Source organism: Lissotriton helveticus, chromosome 1_1 (genome assembly GCF_964261635.1).
Source record: "Lissotriton helveticus chromosome 1_1, aLisHel1.1, whole genome shotgun sequence".
Classification (NCBI taxonomy): domain Eukaryota; kingdom Metazoa; phylum Chordata; class Amphibia; order Caudata; family Salamandridae; genus Lissotriton; species Lissotriton helveticus.
Window position 1 is genome coordinate 31,798,311 of NC_136057.1, and position 19,288 is coordinate 31,817,598.

At 48.6% G+C, this 19,288-nt stretch overlaps 1 protein-coding gene across 1 annotated transcript in view; it reads left to right on the plus strand.

The window, feature by feature from the left end:
* The window catches only part of LOC144819490 (transcobalamin-1-like), an 89,612-nt gene that overhangs the window by 53,088 nt on the left and 17,236 nt on the right, over nucleotides 1–19,288 (plus strand). Inside the window, exon 6 of the mRNA XM_078677374.1 lies at nucleotides 9,284–9,470. Coding sequence (XP_078533500.1) covers nucleotides 9,284–9,470 — 187 coding nt within the window. The remainder of the gene's footprint in view (nucleotides 1–9,283; nucleotides 9,471–19,288) is intronic.

The window sequence follows — 19,288 nt, forward strand, 5'->3', positions numbered from 1 at the left end:
GGGCTTGTGGAGAGATTTAACAAGACCCTTAAAGGCATGATAAAAGGATTACCAGAGAAGCTCAGGCGGAAATGGGACATTCTTTTACCCTGCCTGCTCTTTGCTTACAGAGAGGTCCCACAGAAGGGGGTTGGCTACAGCCCTTTTGAACTTTTGTTTGGCCACCCTGTGAGAGGTCCATTGTGTTTGGTGAAGGAAGGATGGGAGTTACCTCTCAAAAAGCCCAAACTAGACATAGTGGACTATGTACTTGGTCTCCGCTCCAGGATGGCTGAGTACATGGAAAGAGCATCCAAAAACCTGGAGGCCAGCCAAGAATTACAGAAAGCTTGGCATGACCAAAAGGCTGTGCTGGTAGAGTTCCAACCAGGACAGAAGGTATGGGTACTGGAGCCAGTGGCTCCAGCAGCACTCCAAGACAAATGGAGTGGACCCTATCCTATTATTGAGAAGAAGGGGGAAGTCACCTACTTGGTAGACTTTGGAACACCCAGGAGCCCTCACAGGGTAATCCATGTGAATCGCTTGAAAGCATTTGTGGACAGGGAGGACATGAGCTTGCTCATGGCCACGGATGGGGAACAGGAGGAAGAGAGTGACCCTCTCCCAGACCTGCTTTCTCAGAACCCTGATGATGGTTCAGTTGATGGAGTAGCCTTGGCAGGCAGCCTCACTGACCAGCAACAGATGGACTGCAGACAAGTTTTGCAGGCCCACAGGCATTTGTTTTCACTCACACCCAGCCAGACTGACTGGTGTACCCATGTGGTGGACACTGGTGACAGTCTGCCTGTCAAGAATAAGATCTACAGGCAACCTGATCATGTCAGGGATTGCATCAAGGCTGAGGTGCAAAAGATGTTGGAGCTTGGAGTGATTGAGCCATCAGAGAGCCCATGGGCCAGCCCAGTAGTCCTGGTGCCAAAACCTCATACCCAAGATGGAAAGAGAGAAATGAGGTTTTGCGTGGATTACAGGGGTCTCAATGCTGTCACTAGGACAGATGCTCACCCCATTCCAAGAGCAGATGAGCTCATTGACAGATTGGCTTCTGCCAAGTTTCTGAGCACATTTGATCTGACAGCTGGCTACTGGCAAATCAGACTAGCTGAGGAGTCAAAAGCCAAAACAGCATTCTCTACCCCTAGTGGACATTATCAGTTTGTGGTAATGCCCTTTGGTTTGAAGAATGCACCTGCCACTTTCCAAAGGTTGGTGAACCAAGTCCTTACTGGGTTGGATGACTTTTGTGCAGCTTATCTAGATGATATTGCTGTCTTTAGCTCCACCTGGGAGGATCACCTGATCCACCTGAAGAGAGTTTTGGAGGCCCTGCAAAAGGCAGGCCTAACTATCAAGGCCACAAAGTGCCAGATAGGGCAGAGTAAGGTTGTATACCTGGGCCACCTAGTAGGTGGAGGCCAGGTTCAACCACTGGAAAGCAAAATCCAGGCCATACAGGACTGGGCTCCTCCAGTTACCCAGACACAAGTCAGAGCCTTCTTGGGCCTGACTGGGTATTACAGAAAGTTTGTGAAAAACTATGGGTCTATAGTGACACCATTAAATGACTTGACATCCAAGAAGATGCCAAAAAAGGTTCAGTGGACAGTTAGCTGTCAGAAGGCATTTGATGACCTGAAGAAGGCCATGTGCTCTGCACCTATCCTAAAGAGTCCTGACTACTCCAAACAGTTCATTGTTCAGACAGATGCTTCTGAGTTGGGGGTGGGAGCTGTGCTCTCACAACTTAATCAAGATGGTCAAGACCAGCCTATTTCTTTCATTAGCAGGAGGCTGACTCCCAGAGAGAAACGTTGGTCAGCCATTGAGAGGGAGGCCTTTGCTGTGGTTTGGGCATTAAAGAAGTTGAGGTCCTACTTGTTTGGAACTCACTTCCTGGTGCAGACAGACCATAAGCCCCTCTTGTGGCTAAATCAGATGAAGGGTGAAAATCCCAAACTGCTCAGGTGGTCCATTTCCCTACAGGGGATGGACTTTACAGTGGAGCACCGCCCAGGGACTGACCATGGTAATGCAGATGGTCTCTCCAGGTACTTCCACTTAGAACATGAAGACTTATCTGGTCAAGGTTAGTTTAATGTCCCTGCGTTTGGGGGGGGGGTTGTGTAGGAGAGTAGGGTCTGCTATCCTATGGTCACCCCAAATTTTTGCTTTTTGCTTCACTGGTTTTCGACTACTGAGGCTGTGGGCCTGCTGATCAGACCCCCAGCCTGCTGTTCTCTCACTAAATTAATGACACATGTGCTATAGGCACATACCAATTGGAAATGGACTCCTTGTCAGCCCCTGTAGAATGCACTATAGGTGCCCAGGGCATAGGGGCCACCAAGGCCTACCAGGGGCTGCAGCATATCTTTTGCCACCCCTGGCTGGTCCTTAAATTGACACAACTGGCTGATCACTCAGCTGGGGCAAGGTGGTGTAATCACCCCTTGCTTAGGTATAGTATACCTATATCTAAACCTATATCTGGACACATGTAAACCTGTGAGCCACTCCTATGGAAGGCCTCATCAATCCTGGAGGCAGGGTGCGTGGTTTCATGTGAGATGGAGCTCTAGCATGAGCTGAGCCTGTCTTCAGCTGACGGGAACAACTCCCTAAGCTGTTTCAGGATAATGCCATACCATATACTATTAAGTGCCTTATAATCCTCGCGGTTATATAGCAACTTTGGTTTGGCTTTATCAAAACATGTCGTGTAAGGTGTCATACGATTTGGAATACCATACCCTCGCCAGTTCTGGCGACGGGGATGTCATTCCACCCCTCTAGAGGGGTAAGACATGTTCCTTTACTAAATGCGGTTAATTTCTCCAAAGACCTTAACATCCACAAAATGGATGCCTCTGCCACAGACAAATGTCTGGACCCCTGCAGTTGACCGAGACTCAGCAGATGGGGCCTGGACAAAGGGTTTCCTGTCACAGGAGGGTGTCACCACCCTCCAGACAGGAGATAGTGGATTGTAGCAGGGAGGTTTGAAAGAAACCAGACACTGCCTGGGGCGCACAAGGCTGCCCCTTGCATAATCCGGCCAAACCGGTTCTGGGGCACTCCAGCCCTCGTGCCAGGGCGGCCTGGATCAAAGGAAGGGGGTGTATCCACCCACTTCCTGGGTCCCACCCATAGGAGGGGACCTAGCAGGTAATCACGCCCCCCAGATTGGAATAAGAGTGGGAGCAGTGCCAATGCACATCAGATTTCCTGGAAGAAACATTAGAAACGAAACTCTGGACCCTTGGACCTCCATCTCAACGTGGAAGCCCGAAGAATCTCCCTTGTGGTCAAGGAGTGACCACCCTGCAGCAGCAGGCACCATCCAGCCCTCGACGTCTACTTAGTTGCAGTTCCCGCCGGAACTCGAGCGACTGAGATCGACGAGATCAAGCTTGCCTGCCTTCCAACAGCCCGATCCACAGTCCCTGCAGAGCTGAGACCCGTGGAGGCGACCGGAAGCGTGGGGCACGCCATCTTGAATTGACCACGAGACGCTGACCGTGCAGCCCACGAGTGACCCTCGAAGCTGTGCACCGGGGTTTGAGAAGCCCCCACCCTGAGCTGCTCCTGAGCCGAAGTTCAGCCCTCCACACTCGACGAGTGCTGCGTGGGGCCCTTTGGCTCTATTTGGCTCAACGCGTTGGCCCGGTCACTTGCCAGCTGGCTAGTGGTCCCTGTGCTGACGAACTACCTAAGAAGACTCGTGAATCTGGTTGCTCCAGATCCACACCAGCTCCCCTGAAAAGGAGCCCCGACTCTGACCTTCCTGGTCCGAGTGAGAAGCAATCTTCCGATCCCGCGTGGATTGCTCTTGCCAAGGCTTGTTTGCTCCAAACTTGAAGCCGACTGCACCGACGGTGAGAGCCTGCGTGGGACAGATCGTGACCTGCTCCTGGACGTCGCAGATGCCCCAGAGCCCACGTGACAGCGGAGAGAAGCTCCTCGACGACCACCTGATTGCGCCCGACATTGCCTGGTTCCGTCCTGGTTCCACCCTGGTCACTGCTGAGTGACCCAGACTCTGTCCCCTCTGCTTTCAGGTACTCTACGACTTGAGTCCACCCTTGGACTCCACCGGACACTTCATCTTTAACCCGCCTGCAGCCCTTTCAGCTTCAAGCACCAAGAGCCTGCGTGTCAAAACCCGACGCCACTTCGACCCTGTGCACCCACTTCCTGTGGGTGAGGTAACTTTGCTCCGCCGGTGTTCCCACACTGGTGCACACCTCTAGGGTCTGTGTGTTAAGTTTTGTTCCTCTAGGTTCAGCGGAAGTGTCCTTAAACTTTAACTCTATGACTTTTACGCACCATTGGTTAACATTGGTGCATGCGTGCGCTTTCCGCACATCTCCCGAATCCCGAGGGCCATTCCCGACTTCAGCATTGCTTGTCCTGACTGCTCCCAGCGATTCCCTAGGCCCTAGGCCTAACCACTGTTCGAGTGGTCTCTCTTATACCACTTGTTTAGTATATGGTTTGAGTGGCCACCCGCCCTCATCCATAATTGTGCAACTTGTATGTTTAAACAGTGCTTTTGATTTAACGCTTGTGCCCCTTTATTCATAAAGAATACTGGGGATTGTTTTTAGTAATAAACACATATATTTTTATAATATATACTTGTGTGGTGTCCTTTCATTTGGTATTACAGGATTGTATGTGGTAAAACAGCTCGCTTAACACGACCTCTTGAGTTAAGCCTTTAGGCTGCTTAGTCCATGCTACCCCTAGGATAGCTTGTCTAATAAGGTTGACTTACAACCAGACACCATAAGGGATTGTTTGGTCAGGTAGTAGGTGGTTCCAGAATTGGAAACATCCCCTACCAGGCCAACTTCTCACAGGCATGTTCAACACCAGCTGTGTAAAGCAGCTTGGTGGGGAACATGCAAAGTGCGCATGACTGTTTAACTGTCCCAAGACGGCCGCCAAGCGGTCATGGGTACTTGGAGTGTGCAAACCACTTCTCCCCCTGTGCCTCGAGCCCCGCCAGCCCCGAATCTGCAAAAAAAAAAATCATATTAACCACGTTATTATAATTTTATTTTTCCTGCTCAAACATCTGTGGGGTGACACTCCTCTGCCTTATCAGAAGAGCCGCCCCTGTTTTGGAGCCTTCACACCTGGTAGTCCCCCTTCACCAGAAAAGCAAATGTGGCCTTTTCAGAGAAAAGGAGACTGGCAGATGCATCTCATTCCTCCTCCAGTGAGTTATGCTCTGTCAGACGGGGAGTGCTGGGAGTCAGGCAAGCTGTCAGAGAAACTCTTATTTACAGGTGATGATAAAGTAGACTCCACCCTCGTACCTCAAGTCAACACACACACTCAGCGGGCCTGATTCACAGAAGGAAAGTTAGACTTTTGGTCTAAGTTTAGACCAAAAGTTGAAATTTACAACTTTTCGGTATTCACAAAGATAAGTTACGACTAGTATCTTTGGGCCCGATTCACAGAATGAACTTAAGACTCAATCCTAAACTTACTACTATTTTGGTATTCACAGAATGCACTTTCTACTTTTGGCATTCACAAAATGCACTTACTACTTTTGGTATTCACAGAATGAACTTACTCCTTTTGGTATTCACAGAAGTTAGGATTTTGTCTTAAGTCTCTCTTAAGTCTGTCTTAAGTCTCTCTTAAGTCTCTCTTAAGTTTGTCTTAAGACAAACTTAAGACAAAATCCTAACTTCTGTGAATACCAAAAGTAGTAAGTTCATTCTGTGAATGCCAAAAGTAGAAAGTGCATTCTGTGAATACCAAAATAGAGGTAAGTTTAGGATTGAGTCTTAAGTTCATTCTGTGAATCAGGCCCTTTATGTCTGCGCTCGGGGCGGATTTTCCACACTCGGGGCGGAGATCAGGCCCTGAGTGGGGAGATTCCGCTCCGGATTCTGCTTGAGTGTGGAAACTACGCCCGATTGCATACGTAAACATACTACTCGTAACTCAGCTTAGTGAATACTGAAAGGCGTAAACTTAGACTACTGATCCAAGTTTACCTTTGTGTATCGGGCCCAGTGATTGGTATTCCACAGTTATATAGTTGTTTATTCTTTCAGTACTCATCTACATAACACGTGTATCAGATGATCATGGTTATTGCGAACAACGAAGAAGATAATGCATATTAGGCTGAAAGTTAACACGCCACCAATCATATTTCATCACACATCCCCAAGCTGCTCATCTCTTCCCTATGCATTGTGTCTCCAACGGATTTAGCCATCCAAAAATGGCTGTTTTAAGTCACTAAGTTTTATCATGCCAAGCCATGTATAGTAACCTATGCTGTCATTGGGTCATCGGGCGGAATTCAACTCTCGTCATCCTCCATCAGTGGCCAGTGCATGTTTTAACCCCACCCCTGAGCCAATACCCTACGGGGCATATTATCAAGCATAGAGTTAAAATTATTGCCGCTTTGGCACACACCACACCAGAACATGGGCTTCTATTGTAACTCTCCAGGGCATATTATCAAGCCCATTATCGCCGATTTAGCGGCAGTTTTCTGCTGATAATTTTAACTCTGTTTCTTGATAATATGCCCCTATATCTTTATTGCTAATGGTGTCTTATGGAGCGAAGAGGCGTCACTCATGCTCAGTTTCTGCTTTGCTACAATTAGGTGTAGAGAGCCCCCCTTTCAAAGACATACAAAGGCTGCGGAATGCTTCTTTCTCTTTCTTTCTCTGTAAAGTCATTTTTCCTTGCAGTCATGGTGGCATGTGCACCAGGGAGGTGGAAAGTTTTCCTTCTCTGCCTTCTTAGTTTAAGAGTCAGAAACAAATGGAGTTTACAAACTGAGAATGTGTCAGCATCACTATACCCACAGTCTGCTTTCCCACGCCCCATGTATATAGACATTCTCTAATGTTAAATCCAGTCATGCTTACGTACCATGAGGCCCGACTTCCATGTAACATGCCCTGCCACATATGACATCCAGATCCGATACCAGTCCGTCAGCTCCCGCGTGTTATCTCCCAATGATCTCTCCCCGTCCACTACCCTTTAAATGGCCACTGCTCGCTTAGGCCATCCCTCCAGGTCCACACTATTCAAGTTCTTCTTGTACGTCCAAAACGAATGGGAATATTTATGACAATAGTGGCGCAGGGCAGCACAGCAATTCACCTTGCTGAACTACCACGCATCACTGGGAAAGGGTATTTATCCAATACGGTACATTCCTGTCCTCTCCCCTTGTTCTGGTGCCATTTTGGAAGGCTAGCGTCGCTACGAGAGGCGTTTTCCTCTTTGTATGTGTGCTGCAGAACACAGTATATGTAGAAAGATAAAAAAACAAGGAGAAATAAAGATATTTCTCCTCGTTACACCTCACCTGCGGAGGAATACGATTTTGGCAAATCCCCTTGTTTACGAGTCCTTGTAAATCTGAGAATGCATCAAAAACCATGGGAGTTGCACTGGAACACCCGCCGCGATGCCCTCGGAACACCCACCGCGACGCCCTCGGAACACCCACCGCGACGCCCTCGGAACACCCACCACGACGCCCTCGAAACACCCACTGCGACGCCCTCGAAACACCCACCGCGACACCCTCGGAACACCCACCGTGACACCCTCGGAACACCCACCGCGATGCCCTCGGAACACCCATCGCGACGCCCTCAGAACACCCACCACGACGCCCTCGGAACATCCGCCGCGATGCCCTCGGAACACCCACCGCGACGCCCATGGAACACCCACCGCGTCGCCCATGGAACCCCTTGCGATTTGTGCTGCTTTGCCTTATACCATATTTTTTAAGTCATTCAAAGCCACGCAAAGTAGCTTTGCGTGGCTTCATGAATCTGACTTAGAGGCCTGTGCATGCGTGGTGCAAACATGACGCAAGCCTCTCATAAACATGCCCCTAAGTCTTTCCTGAGTGCTACAGAGTCCTTGCAAATCTCCACCATGCAGGTCTGTGATGTTCATGCCTACTCGACTGCCCTTCTTCAGGTTTAACTACTTTAATGCAGTGGACGAATGGTTCACGTCAATCAGGGGGTGCAAAATGACATTAAGGATTGTGTTTGTGCAGGAAGGTATCCCTTCCTGCACATCAACAATCATCCCTGCAGCGCAGACACTCTTGCACCATGGTGAAAGGGTGTTCGTGTTGCTGCACGGCTGCTGTTTGTGCACCAGTGCAGGGGAGAAGGACAGGATTGTACCGTATCTTGTAAACATGCTGCCCTTTTATTTTGATGCACGGCAGTGCAGCACGAAGGCTTTCTGCGTTACCATGCATCAAAATATAGTGGGCCCGATTCACAGAATGAACTTAAGACTCAATCCTAAACTTACTACCTTTGGCATTCACAGAAGTTAGGATTTTGTCTTAAGTCTGTCTTAAGTTTGTCTTACTTTTGTCTAGACAAACTTAAGACAAAATCCTAAATTCTGTGAATGCCAAAAGTAGTAAGTTCATTCTGTGAATACCAAAAGTAGTAAGTGCATTCTGTGAATACCAAAATAGTAGTAAGTTTAGGATTGAGTCTCAAATTCATTTTGTGATTCGGGCCCAGTAAATGAGAACGTCTGTGCGGAGGAAAGAGGGAGATTTACTAAAAACACTGGCATTCCAGATCAGTGTAAATGTAATACCACCGTACTACACCCATGGGTACAACGTCTTAGTTCCAGAATAGTGTTTTGTTATAGATTTCTTCCAGCATGTGCTAAGGCCTTTCTATTTTCTTGTGTGCGTCTTATCTTAATTAGTATACTATCCTGACATCTAGATACAATCTGAAGAATATGTTTCCATTCTTTATTTTTTTTTATAATGCATTTTATTAGTTTCATAACACAAATTAAACAATAATTAACAAAACTCAGGCCCAATATACCATAGTGTGTGATTATAACATAACACATAATGGAGAAAAATGGTAAACTAAAGCATGATCTACTATAACAAAATAACAAATTATCCGAGAACTTACAAACATAACATGTCACTGAGTGACATCAAAACAATGTAATATAAAATCATATAACAAACATGCTACAACTTAACATGAAATAGTATAACAAGCTGTATAAATACCATATACTATAACATAGAATAACACTACAAATATTATAGGGTAACATACTATAACAGAATAACAGAGCTCAACGCGACATGCTATCACTTCCGGTGACGTGACACAATATGACGTGATGTAGGTGGACATGACGCAGGGTCGTCATAGTGTTTCCTTACCTCACCAGATTCCCTTGTCCCTCCTTACAGGCTCTGTTTGTGTCTGAGCAATACTACAACTCCTCGCAATGGGACTGCAGCAAGACTCTGGCAGCTGTCTTGAAAGCTATCAAGGAGGGCAAGTTCGATAACCCAATGGCTGCTTCCCAGATCACCCCCTCCCTGGAGGGCCGCACCTACCTGAATGCCAAAGGACTCAACTGTTCTGCAGATGAAGGTGAGTAGGAGTCACACTACAGCCAGGCTGTGGTTTACACTGCAGCTCATATGTCAGGAGGGTGATGTGGCCTAAAAGGCGATTGAGAACAGGGAGAGGGCTACGTTGAGGCTACTGCAGGCGGATGTATGATGTTACAACACATACTTTTACAACGCATACCTTTACAACGCATTTTTTACAACGCAACATCCATTACAAAGCATTCCATTACAACGCATACCATTACAACGAATTTTTAAAAGCTACCTTTACAACGCATTCCATTACAACGCATACTACCTTTACAACGCATACCATTACAACGCATAACATTACATTGCATGTATGGTAAGTATTGGATAGTGTAGGGGTAAAAATTACTATTCTAACTCCAAGGGGTGCAACAGTAGGGTAAGTGTTGGATAGTGTAGGGGTAAAAATTACTATTCTAACTCCAAGGGGTGCAACAGTAGGGTAAATGTTGGATAGTGTAGGGGTAAAAATTACTATTCTAACTCCAGGGGGGTGCAACAGTAGGGTAAGTGTTGGATAGTGTAGGGGTAAAAATTACTATTCTAACTCCAGGGGGTGCAACAGTAGGGTAAGTGTTGGATAGTGTAAGGGTACTATGCGTTGTAATGTTATGCGTTGTAATGTTATGCGTTGTAATGACATGCGTTGTAGTGGTATGCGTTGTAGTGTCATGGGTTGTAATGGTTGCGTTGTAATGGTATGCGATGTAATGGATGTTGCGTTGTAAAAGTTTTGTTGTAATGGTAGTGCGTTGTAAAAGTTGCGTTGTAAAGGTTGTTTCCCCTGCAGGCAGTAGGCAGTGTGGTAGAGCTGTTTTACACTGCCACCATCATTGTTTCACTTGTGAGATGTTTGTTTCAATTGTCAACTGTTGGCCTCAAGTGTAGATTGCTGGTCTCTCTTGTGAACTACTCGCCTCGTGTGTAATGGCTGATCTGGTGAGGAATTAACCAATGGCAGTGGTGGTGGGTAATTTGAGCAGGAGGAGGGGGGGCAGTCACCCACGCGCACACATACACTCACCCATCTACATGCACACTCACTCACACCCATGCATTCACAAGCATGCACAAGTATACCCACCATTCACAAGCACATACGCACGGGAAACATCCTTTACAACACAACTTTTAGCACGCAGTGCCTTTACGACGCAACTTTTACAACGCAAACCATTACAACGCATTGCGCTGGGGGGCGCTCTAGGATAGGGAATAGATTTAATTTACTATCCAACACCTTCCCTACTATCCACGGGGACTGGAGTTGGAATAGTAAATTAAACTATTCACTATCCAGCGCCCCAAAGCACTATGCGTTGTAAAGGCATGCGTTGTAAAAACCGCATTGTAAAGGCATGCGTGGTAAAAGCATGCGTTGTAGTGTCATACATCCCATACGCACACCCATTCACAGCACACACGCACACATACATTCATGCACGCACACTTGCACGTACTCACACACACCAAGCATTAAAAATAATAACTTACAGGCCGTACCGGTGTTCTTTTGTTGCAGCAGGGAAGCCTCAGATGGTCCTGGAGGATTAGGACTGCTGCCTCCTCTCATTGGTGACTTTGGGTCAGCCAATAAGATGAGGCAGCATTCGCTCACTCGTCACAGAGTGGGATGCAGTCGGTGAGAGTTGCTGATCCCACACCAGTCTGTGGCTACCAGGGACGCTTCCCCTCATCATGAGGGGGAGGACCACCAAGTGCTTTGCTGGGCTGAGGAGGCCCATAGGGCTGTGAAATGCTCAACCCTGCAAAGTTCAGTTCTGGCAGTAAGTTGCCTGCACATTTAGCACATGTCTCGTTGGCTAACCTAAACATTAAGAGTGTTTGTCAGGCTTACCTTTGCTCAACTTGGCAGACACTATTGATGTCTGCAAAAAGATGAGGGGCAGGCCCCTCTGCCCTTAACCTCATCCATGCTCATGATGAGCTGAGCTCGTCATCAGGCACAGCGCTCCAGTGCTCATGAAGAGCTGAGCTCGTCATCAGGCACAGCGCTCCGGTGCTCATGATGAGCTGAGCTCGTCATCAGGCACAGCGCTCCAGTGCTCATGAAGAGCTGAGCTCGTCATCAGGCACAGCGCTCCAGTGCTCATGAAGAGCTGAGCTCGTCATCAGGCACAGCGCTCCGGTGCTCATGATGAGCTGAGCTCGTCATCAGGCACAGCGCTCCAGTGCTCATGAAGAGCTGAGCTCGTCATCAGGCACAGCGCTCCAGTGCTCATGAAGAGCTGAGCTCGTCATCAGGCACAGCGCTCCGGTGCTCATGATGAGCTGAGCTCGTCATCAGGCACAGCGCTCCAGTGCTCATGAAGAGCTGAGCTCGTCATCAGGCACAGCGCTCCAGTGCTCATGAAGAGCTGAGCTCGTCATCAGGCACAGCGCTCCAGTGCTCATGAAGAGCTGAGCTCGTCATCAGGCACAGCGCTCCGGTGCTCATGATGAGCTGAGCTCAACATCAGGCACAGCGCTCCAGTGCTCATGAAGAGCTGAGCTCGTCATCAGGCACAGCGCTCCAGTGCTCATGAAGAGCTGAGCTCGTCATCAGGCACAGCGCTCCGGTGCTCATGATGAGCTGAGCTCGTCATCAGGCACAGCGCTCCAGTGCTCATGAAGAGCTGAGCTCGTCATCAGGCACAGCGCTCCGGTGCTCATGATGAGCTGAGCTCGTCATCAGGCACAGCGCTCCAGTGCTCATGAAGAGCTGAGCTCGTCATCAGGCACAGCGCTCCAGTGCTCATGAAGAGCTGAGCTCGTCATCAGGCACAGCGCTCCGGTGCTCATGATGAGCTGAGCTCGTCATCAGGCACAGCGCTCCAGTGCTCATGAAGAGCTGAGCTCGTCATCAGGCACAGCGCTCCAGTGCTCATGATGAGCTGAGCTCGTCATCAGGCACAGCGCTCCGGTGCTCATGATGAGCTGAGCTCGTCATCAGGCACAGCGCTCCAGTGCTCATGAAGAGCTGAGCTCGTCATCAGGCACAGCGCTCCGGTGCTCATGATGAGCTGAGCTCGTCATCAGGCACAGCGCTCCAGTGCTCATGAAGAGCTGAGCTCGTCATCAGGCACAGCGCTCCAGTGCTCATGAAGAGCTGAGCTCGTCATCAGGCACAGCGCTCCGGTGCTCATGATGAGCTGAGCTCGTCATCAGGCACAGCGCTCCGGTGCTCATGATGAGCTGAGCTCGTCATCAGGCACAGCGCTCCAGTGCTCATGAAGAGCTGAGCTCGTCATCAGGCACAGCGCTCCAGTGCTCATGAAGAGCTGAGCTCGTCATCAGGCACAGCGCTCCGGTGCTCATGAAGAGCTGAGCTCGTCATCAGGCACAGCGCTCCGGTGCTCATGATGAGCTGAGCTCAACATCAGGCACAGCGCTCCAGTGCTCATGAAGAGCTGAGCTCGTCATCAGGCACAGCGCTCCGGTGCTCATGAAGAGCTGAGCTCGTCATCAGGCACAGCGCTCCAGTGCTCATGAAGAGCTGAGCTCGTCATCAGGCACAGCGCTCCAGTGCTCATGAAGAGCTGAGCTCGTCATCAGGCACAGCGCTCCAGTGCTCATGATGAGCTGAGCTCGTCATCAGGCACAGCGCTCCAGTGCTCATGAAGAGCTGAGCTCGTCATCAGGCACAGCGCTCCAGTGCTCATGAAGAGCTGAGCTCGTCATCAGGCACAGCGCTCCGGTGCTCATGATGAGCTGAGCTCGTCATCAGGCACAGCGCTCCAGTGCTCATGAAGAGCTGAGCTCGTCATCAGGCACAGCGCTCCAGTGCTCATGAAGAGCTGAGCTCGTCATCAGGCACAGCGCTCCAGTGCTCATGAAGAGCTGAGCTCGTCATCAGGCACAGCGCTCCGGTGCTCATGATGAGCTGAGCTCGTCATCAGGCACAGCGCTCAAGTGCTCATGAAGAGCTGAGCTCGTCATCAGGCACAGCGCTCCAGTGCTCATGAAGAGCTGAGCTCGTCATCAGGCACAGCGCTCCAGTGCTCATGAAGAGCTGAGCTCGTCATCAGGCACAGCGCTCCGGTGCTCATGAAGAGCTGAGCTCGTCATCAGGCACAGCGCTCCAGTGCTCATGAAGAGCTGAGCTCGTCATCAGGCACAGCGCTCCGGTGCTCATGAAGAGCTGAGCTCGTCATCAGGCACAGCGCTCCGGTGCTCATGATGAGCTGAGCTCAACATCAGGCACAGCGCTCCAGTGCTCATGAAGAGCTGAGCTCGTCATCAGGCACAGCGCTCCGGTGCTCATGATGAGCTGAGCTCGTCATCAGGCACAGCGCTCCAGTGCTCATGAAGAGCTGAGCTCGTCATCAGGCACAGCGCTCCAGTGCTCATGAAGAGCTGAGCTCGTCATCAGGCACAGCGCTCCGGTGCTCATGATGAGCTGAGCTCGTCATCAGGCACAGCACTCCAGTGCTCATGAAGAGCTGAGCTCGTCATCAGGCACAGCGCTCCGGTGCTCATGATGAGCTGAGCTCGTCATCAGGCACAGCGCTCCAGTGCTCATGAAGAGCTGAGCTCGTCATCAGGCACAGCGCTCCAGTGCTCATGAAGAGCTGAGCTCGTCATCAGGCACAGCGCTCCAGTGCTCATGAAGAGCTGAGCTCGTCATCAGGCACAGCGCTCCGGTGCTCATGAAGAGCTGAGCTCGTCATCAGGCACAGCGCTCCGGTGCTCATGACGAGCTCAGCTCGTCATCAGGCACAGCGCTCCGGTGCTCATGACGAGCTCAGCTCGTCATGAGCCGTGGAACGCTCACACGCGGGGATAATTCCCCTGCTGTGCTGAGCGTTCCACGGGAACGGGTGTGGTCATGACGAGCTCAGCTCGTCATGAGCACACGAGCGCCGTGCCTCATAACGAGCTAAGCTCGTCATGAGCATGGGAGTGCTGCGTACGCCCCCCCGCCCCAGCACATCGGGGTATTCCCCCCCGCACGGAAGGGGTTAAGGAAGGCCTGCTGGTGACAGCTAGCCTCATTTGAGAGTTGTGTGTGTTGCTTGTGCTCCCCTTGTCGCACCTGAGCTTTTCTGTTCGACTCAAAGCTCTGGCATGTCAGCTGTGCTCTTCTGGTATTGCCTGTGCTCTTCTGTTCACACTTGAGCTCTGCTGGTCATATCTGAGTTCTGGTGGTCTTACCTGAGCTCTCTTGGCCTCTCTAGGGCTCTGGCGGTGGTGCCTGACTTCTGCTGGTTATTTGTTTATTTATTTTTATTTATTTATTTAGAAAGTTTTATAGAGCGCGAACAAGGCCCTTGCGGATATCAGAGTGCTTTACAAACTTTGGGCCCGATTCACAGAATGAACTTAAGACTCAATCCTAAACTTACTACTATTTTGGTATTCACAGAATGCACTTACTACTTTTGGCATTCACAGAAGTTAGGATTTTTTTTCTTAAGTTTGTCTTAAGACAAATTTAAGACAGACTTAAGACAGACTTAAGACAAAATCCTAACTTCTGTGAATACCAAAAGTAGTAAGTTCATTCTGTGAATGCCAAAAGTAGTAAGTGCATTCTGTGAATACCAATATAGTAGTAAGTTTAGGATTGAGTTTTAAGTTCATTCTGTGAATCGGGCCCATAGAGGTTATATATACAACAAAGAGGTTACATATACAAAACAAATAAAGCAGATAGATCAGGTAAACATAACATCTTGTGCAACATTGAGTGAAACGGTGCAAGACAATGAAGACCCATTGAGACAAGGCAAAGGCAACTATAGTGCCTGGGTGGTCTAGTTGACCCTTGTCATAAAAGGAATACTGGTGAAGGTGCGAGTGTTCGCGGGATTTCCTTAGTCTATGTTCATGTGAATTTTTCCATGAGAATCGATTTGACTTCCTTTTTGAAGGATGCAGTGGAGGAAATAAGTCAGGTTTCTGGAGGTAGTGGATTCCAGATCCTGGGCGCCATCCCTGAGAAGGATTGTTTATATGTTTTTTTCTTGTTGAATCTTTGTGGTTTCAGTAGTAGGTTTTCCGCACTTCTTGTGGATCTAATGCCACCAGAGATCGTCAGTTTCTGTGATAGGTATCTGGGAGCATTGTAATGTATGGCCTTATGCGTCATGCACGCAATTTTCAGGTGAATTCTGGCTTCGTATGGTAGCCAGTTCAAGGATTTTAGGTCTGGGGAGATGTGGGAACATCTTTTTGTGCCAGTGATGAGTCTCGCTGCAGCATTAATGGAGGCTCTTACGGGTGCTGTTGATTTAGGGAGGTGACACTTCCATAATCCATCCGAGAGATAAATAGAGCTTGAACTGCCAACTTGAAGTCATTGGCGAGCAGGAAGGGTTTCAGCTTCCTCAGTATATTAATCTGGAAGTTTGCTCCCTTAGTTGCATTACTAATGTGTTTCCACATATTGAGGTTGCAGTCGAGGGTTATTATACCTAATATTTTAGCCGAATCTACAATGGTTTGTTGAATGTTGAATGCAGTAAGATGTTTGAACCAATCATGTATGATGGAGACTTTGGCGGATGGGGCTATTAGGAGGAATTCAGCTTTTAAAGCGTTCAATTTGAGATGGTTCTCTGCCAACCATGTCTGGGTGATCCCAAGCGTTGCCTTGAGCAGTTTATTGTTTTCAATGGTGTGTATCTTAAGGTATAGTTGGGTATCGTCTGCGTACATGTGATATTGCACGTTAGATGCTTGCAACAGTACGGTAAGTGGTTTCATTAATAAATTGAAGAATGTCGGGGATTTTGAGGATCCTTGCGGAACTCCTAACGTTACTGGAATGGGTTTGGATAGGGTGTTGTTGACCTTGAATATTTGCGACCGGTTTTGAAGAAACGAGGTAAACCAGTTAAGCACTGACCCAGATAGACCCATTCTGTGATTCAACAGATCTATCAAGTTCTCGTGTTTTACCGTATCAAAGGCTGAGGAGAGGTCTAGTAAGATGAGTAGGCATGTACCGTTCTGATCAAGTATTTGTAGCGCATCATCAATTATGTGTGTCATAGCTGATTCCGGGCTGTGACCTGCTCGGAAGCCTGATTGGTGTGTGTTAAGAAGCTCAAAGTGATCGATGTGGTTTATCAATTGGTGGTGTACACATTTTTCCAACAGTTCGGCTAAGGTAGGAATATTGGAAATAGGGCGATAGTTTTTTAGGTCCGTAGGGTCAGCTGTGGGTTTGTTTAGGATGGGTGATACCTGTCCCACTTTAAGGGTGTCCGGGATGCAACCTTGTTGAAGTGAACTATTAATGATTTTGGTCCAGAGAGGCAGAAGCAATGGGGTAAAGTCTTTAACAGCGTTTGTGGGGAGAGGATCAGTGAGGTGATTGGAAGGCTTCAGGGTACTGAGAATCTTGCCCATCGCTTCTTCCGTGTAGGTGTCAAAGGAAGACCATGCAGCGTCATTTTTTAGGTCGAGCTTTGCAGGGGTTTGATGTGATGAAGTTGGGAGTAGGGGGGATGTTTTGATGTGGTGACTAAAGTGTAGGCTTAGGTCAATGAGGAGATCTTTCATGATGTTATCAGTCTTGAGGTTAAAGAAGGTAGAGAATTCTTCACAAGTCGGTTGTGTACGAGTTATGTCTTGTAGCCGTTGAGGTTCATCCTTAGATTGAGTTTTGATTAACTCAAACAGTGTTTTGGGATGGTTTCTTGCTTGGTCCAGTTGGTGGCTGAAGAAGTCTGCGCTTGATCTTTCTAAAGTATGCGTTTCTCTTTTCCTTAGAATTTTGAGGTGCTTAGCGGATGGGACTGATCTCCAATTGCGTTCCGCAGTTGCCAGAGAACGTCTATCTTCGTTAAGTAGACTATTGTACCAGGGTTTTGAGTCTTTCGAGGGCACTCTCTTTAGTTGAAGGGGAGCAACCTCATTAATTATCGAGGTCATAGAGTTGAGGTAGTAGTTGGTGAGATCATGTACGTTGGAGGAGCCAGCAGGGGGCAGAAGTAGATTGTAACTGGAAGAAGGTAATGTGTTAGGGTTGAGTTTTTTTCAAGTCTCTTTTCCATACCTTTGGTTTTGTGGATTGAACAGGATTAAGTTTCACTGATTCATTGATAAAGAAGGTGATGATATAGTGCTCTGACCAATCACAGGGTTGGATCGATTCAAGATGAACGGAGTCACCTTTGGAGATTGAACCTTTATTGTGTGTAGGGCTGTTGCAAATTTGGGTGAGGTCTAGATCGGTGAGAAAGTTTTTGAGACTATTCACCACTGAGTCGCTATGGTCGTTCCAATGGAGATTGAAGTCCCCAAGGAATATTTGGGTGTTTTGTCGATCGGTGTTCGTTGTGACCATGTCCATGAGGTGTTCGGTAAAGATGAGTTTGTCACCAGGTGGATGATAGATAATGTGTAAAGAGCATAATGGGTTGCCGTTGCTGTTAATGTTGAGGCTTATGTATTCACAGGAGGGGAATACTAGAGATACGGCTCTGTTTACGGAGACGTTGCTACGGTGTATACATGCGATTCCTCCCCCTGTCTTGTCACTCTTGTCCAGTCTAATGATGTTGTAATTCGGGCGACTAGAATGTCGATGAGTGTCGAAGAGGATTCTGTTAGCCAGGTTTCGGTTTGCATTTATCAGGTCTAGGTCGCGAGCGATAAAGAGGTCAGCTATGTCCGCTGCGTGTCCAGAGGCCGATCTACAATTCAGGAGTGTGCATTTAAGACGGGGTGTGATGAGGGAAGAAGTGGGATCCTGAATGAGTGTGACTCTTCTAAGAATATTGTTGATGATTCCTCTATTGTTGTGTGTGGAGGACCTGTGAGCTGTCCTCACTTCTGCTGGGCCAATCACACCTTCACTTTTCCAGTTGTTTGTGCTGGTTGAAAATGTACTCGCGTGCCTTCCATGTACTCTGCTGGTCTTGTCTGAGCCCTGCTGATATTACCTGTGGACTGCTTGCCTCACCTCCGCTCCATCAGTCTCTTCTGTCCTCACCTCTGTCCATAAGTCTCTTCTGTCCTCTGCTGGCCTCACCTCTGCTCCATCAGTCTCTTCTGTCCTCTGCTAGCCTCACTTGGTCTCTGTTGGTCTGTCCCTAATAGACTTGCTTGTGTTACCCGTGCTCTGCTGGTCACATCTGTGATCTGTCGATCACACCTCTGTCTCACTGGCCCCCTTGTGCCCTGACGATCTAACCTATACCCTGGAGTTTTCACCTAATCTCTTCTAGTCTCACCTGTGCAGGACTCCCTAGTGATCTAGCCTGTGTTCTTCTGGTAGCACCAGGTAGCACCTTAGTTCTGCTGGTCTGACCTTTGCTCTTCTGGCCTCACATGTGGTCTGCACTTTGCTGGTCTCACAGATACTCTGCTCGCTCAACGTGTGCTCTGCTGCTCTCACCTGCGCTTAGCTGGTCACACCTGGGATCTGATGATCTCCCCTGAGCTCTGCTGGCTTCACCTGAGATCTGCTGCACTCACCTGCGCTGAGCTGGTCACACCTGAGATCTGATGATCTCCCCTGAGCTCTGCTGGCTTCACCTGAGATCTGATGTCCTCACCTATATTCTGCTGGTCATACCTGAGATCTGATGATCTCACCTGAGCTCTACTGGTCACGCCTAAGATCTGATGATCTCCCCTGAGCTCTGCTGAATTCACCTGTGATCTGATGTCCTCATCTATATTCTGCTGGTCACACCTGAGATCTGATGATCTCACCTGAGCTCTGCTGGTCACACCTGAGATCTGATGATCTCACCTGGGCTCTGCTGGCTTAACCTGTGATTTGATATCCTCACCTATATTCTGTTGGCTTCACCTCTGCTGTCTTGGTCACTTATGGGATGAGTGTCA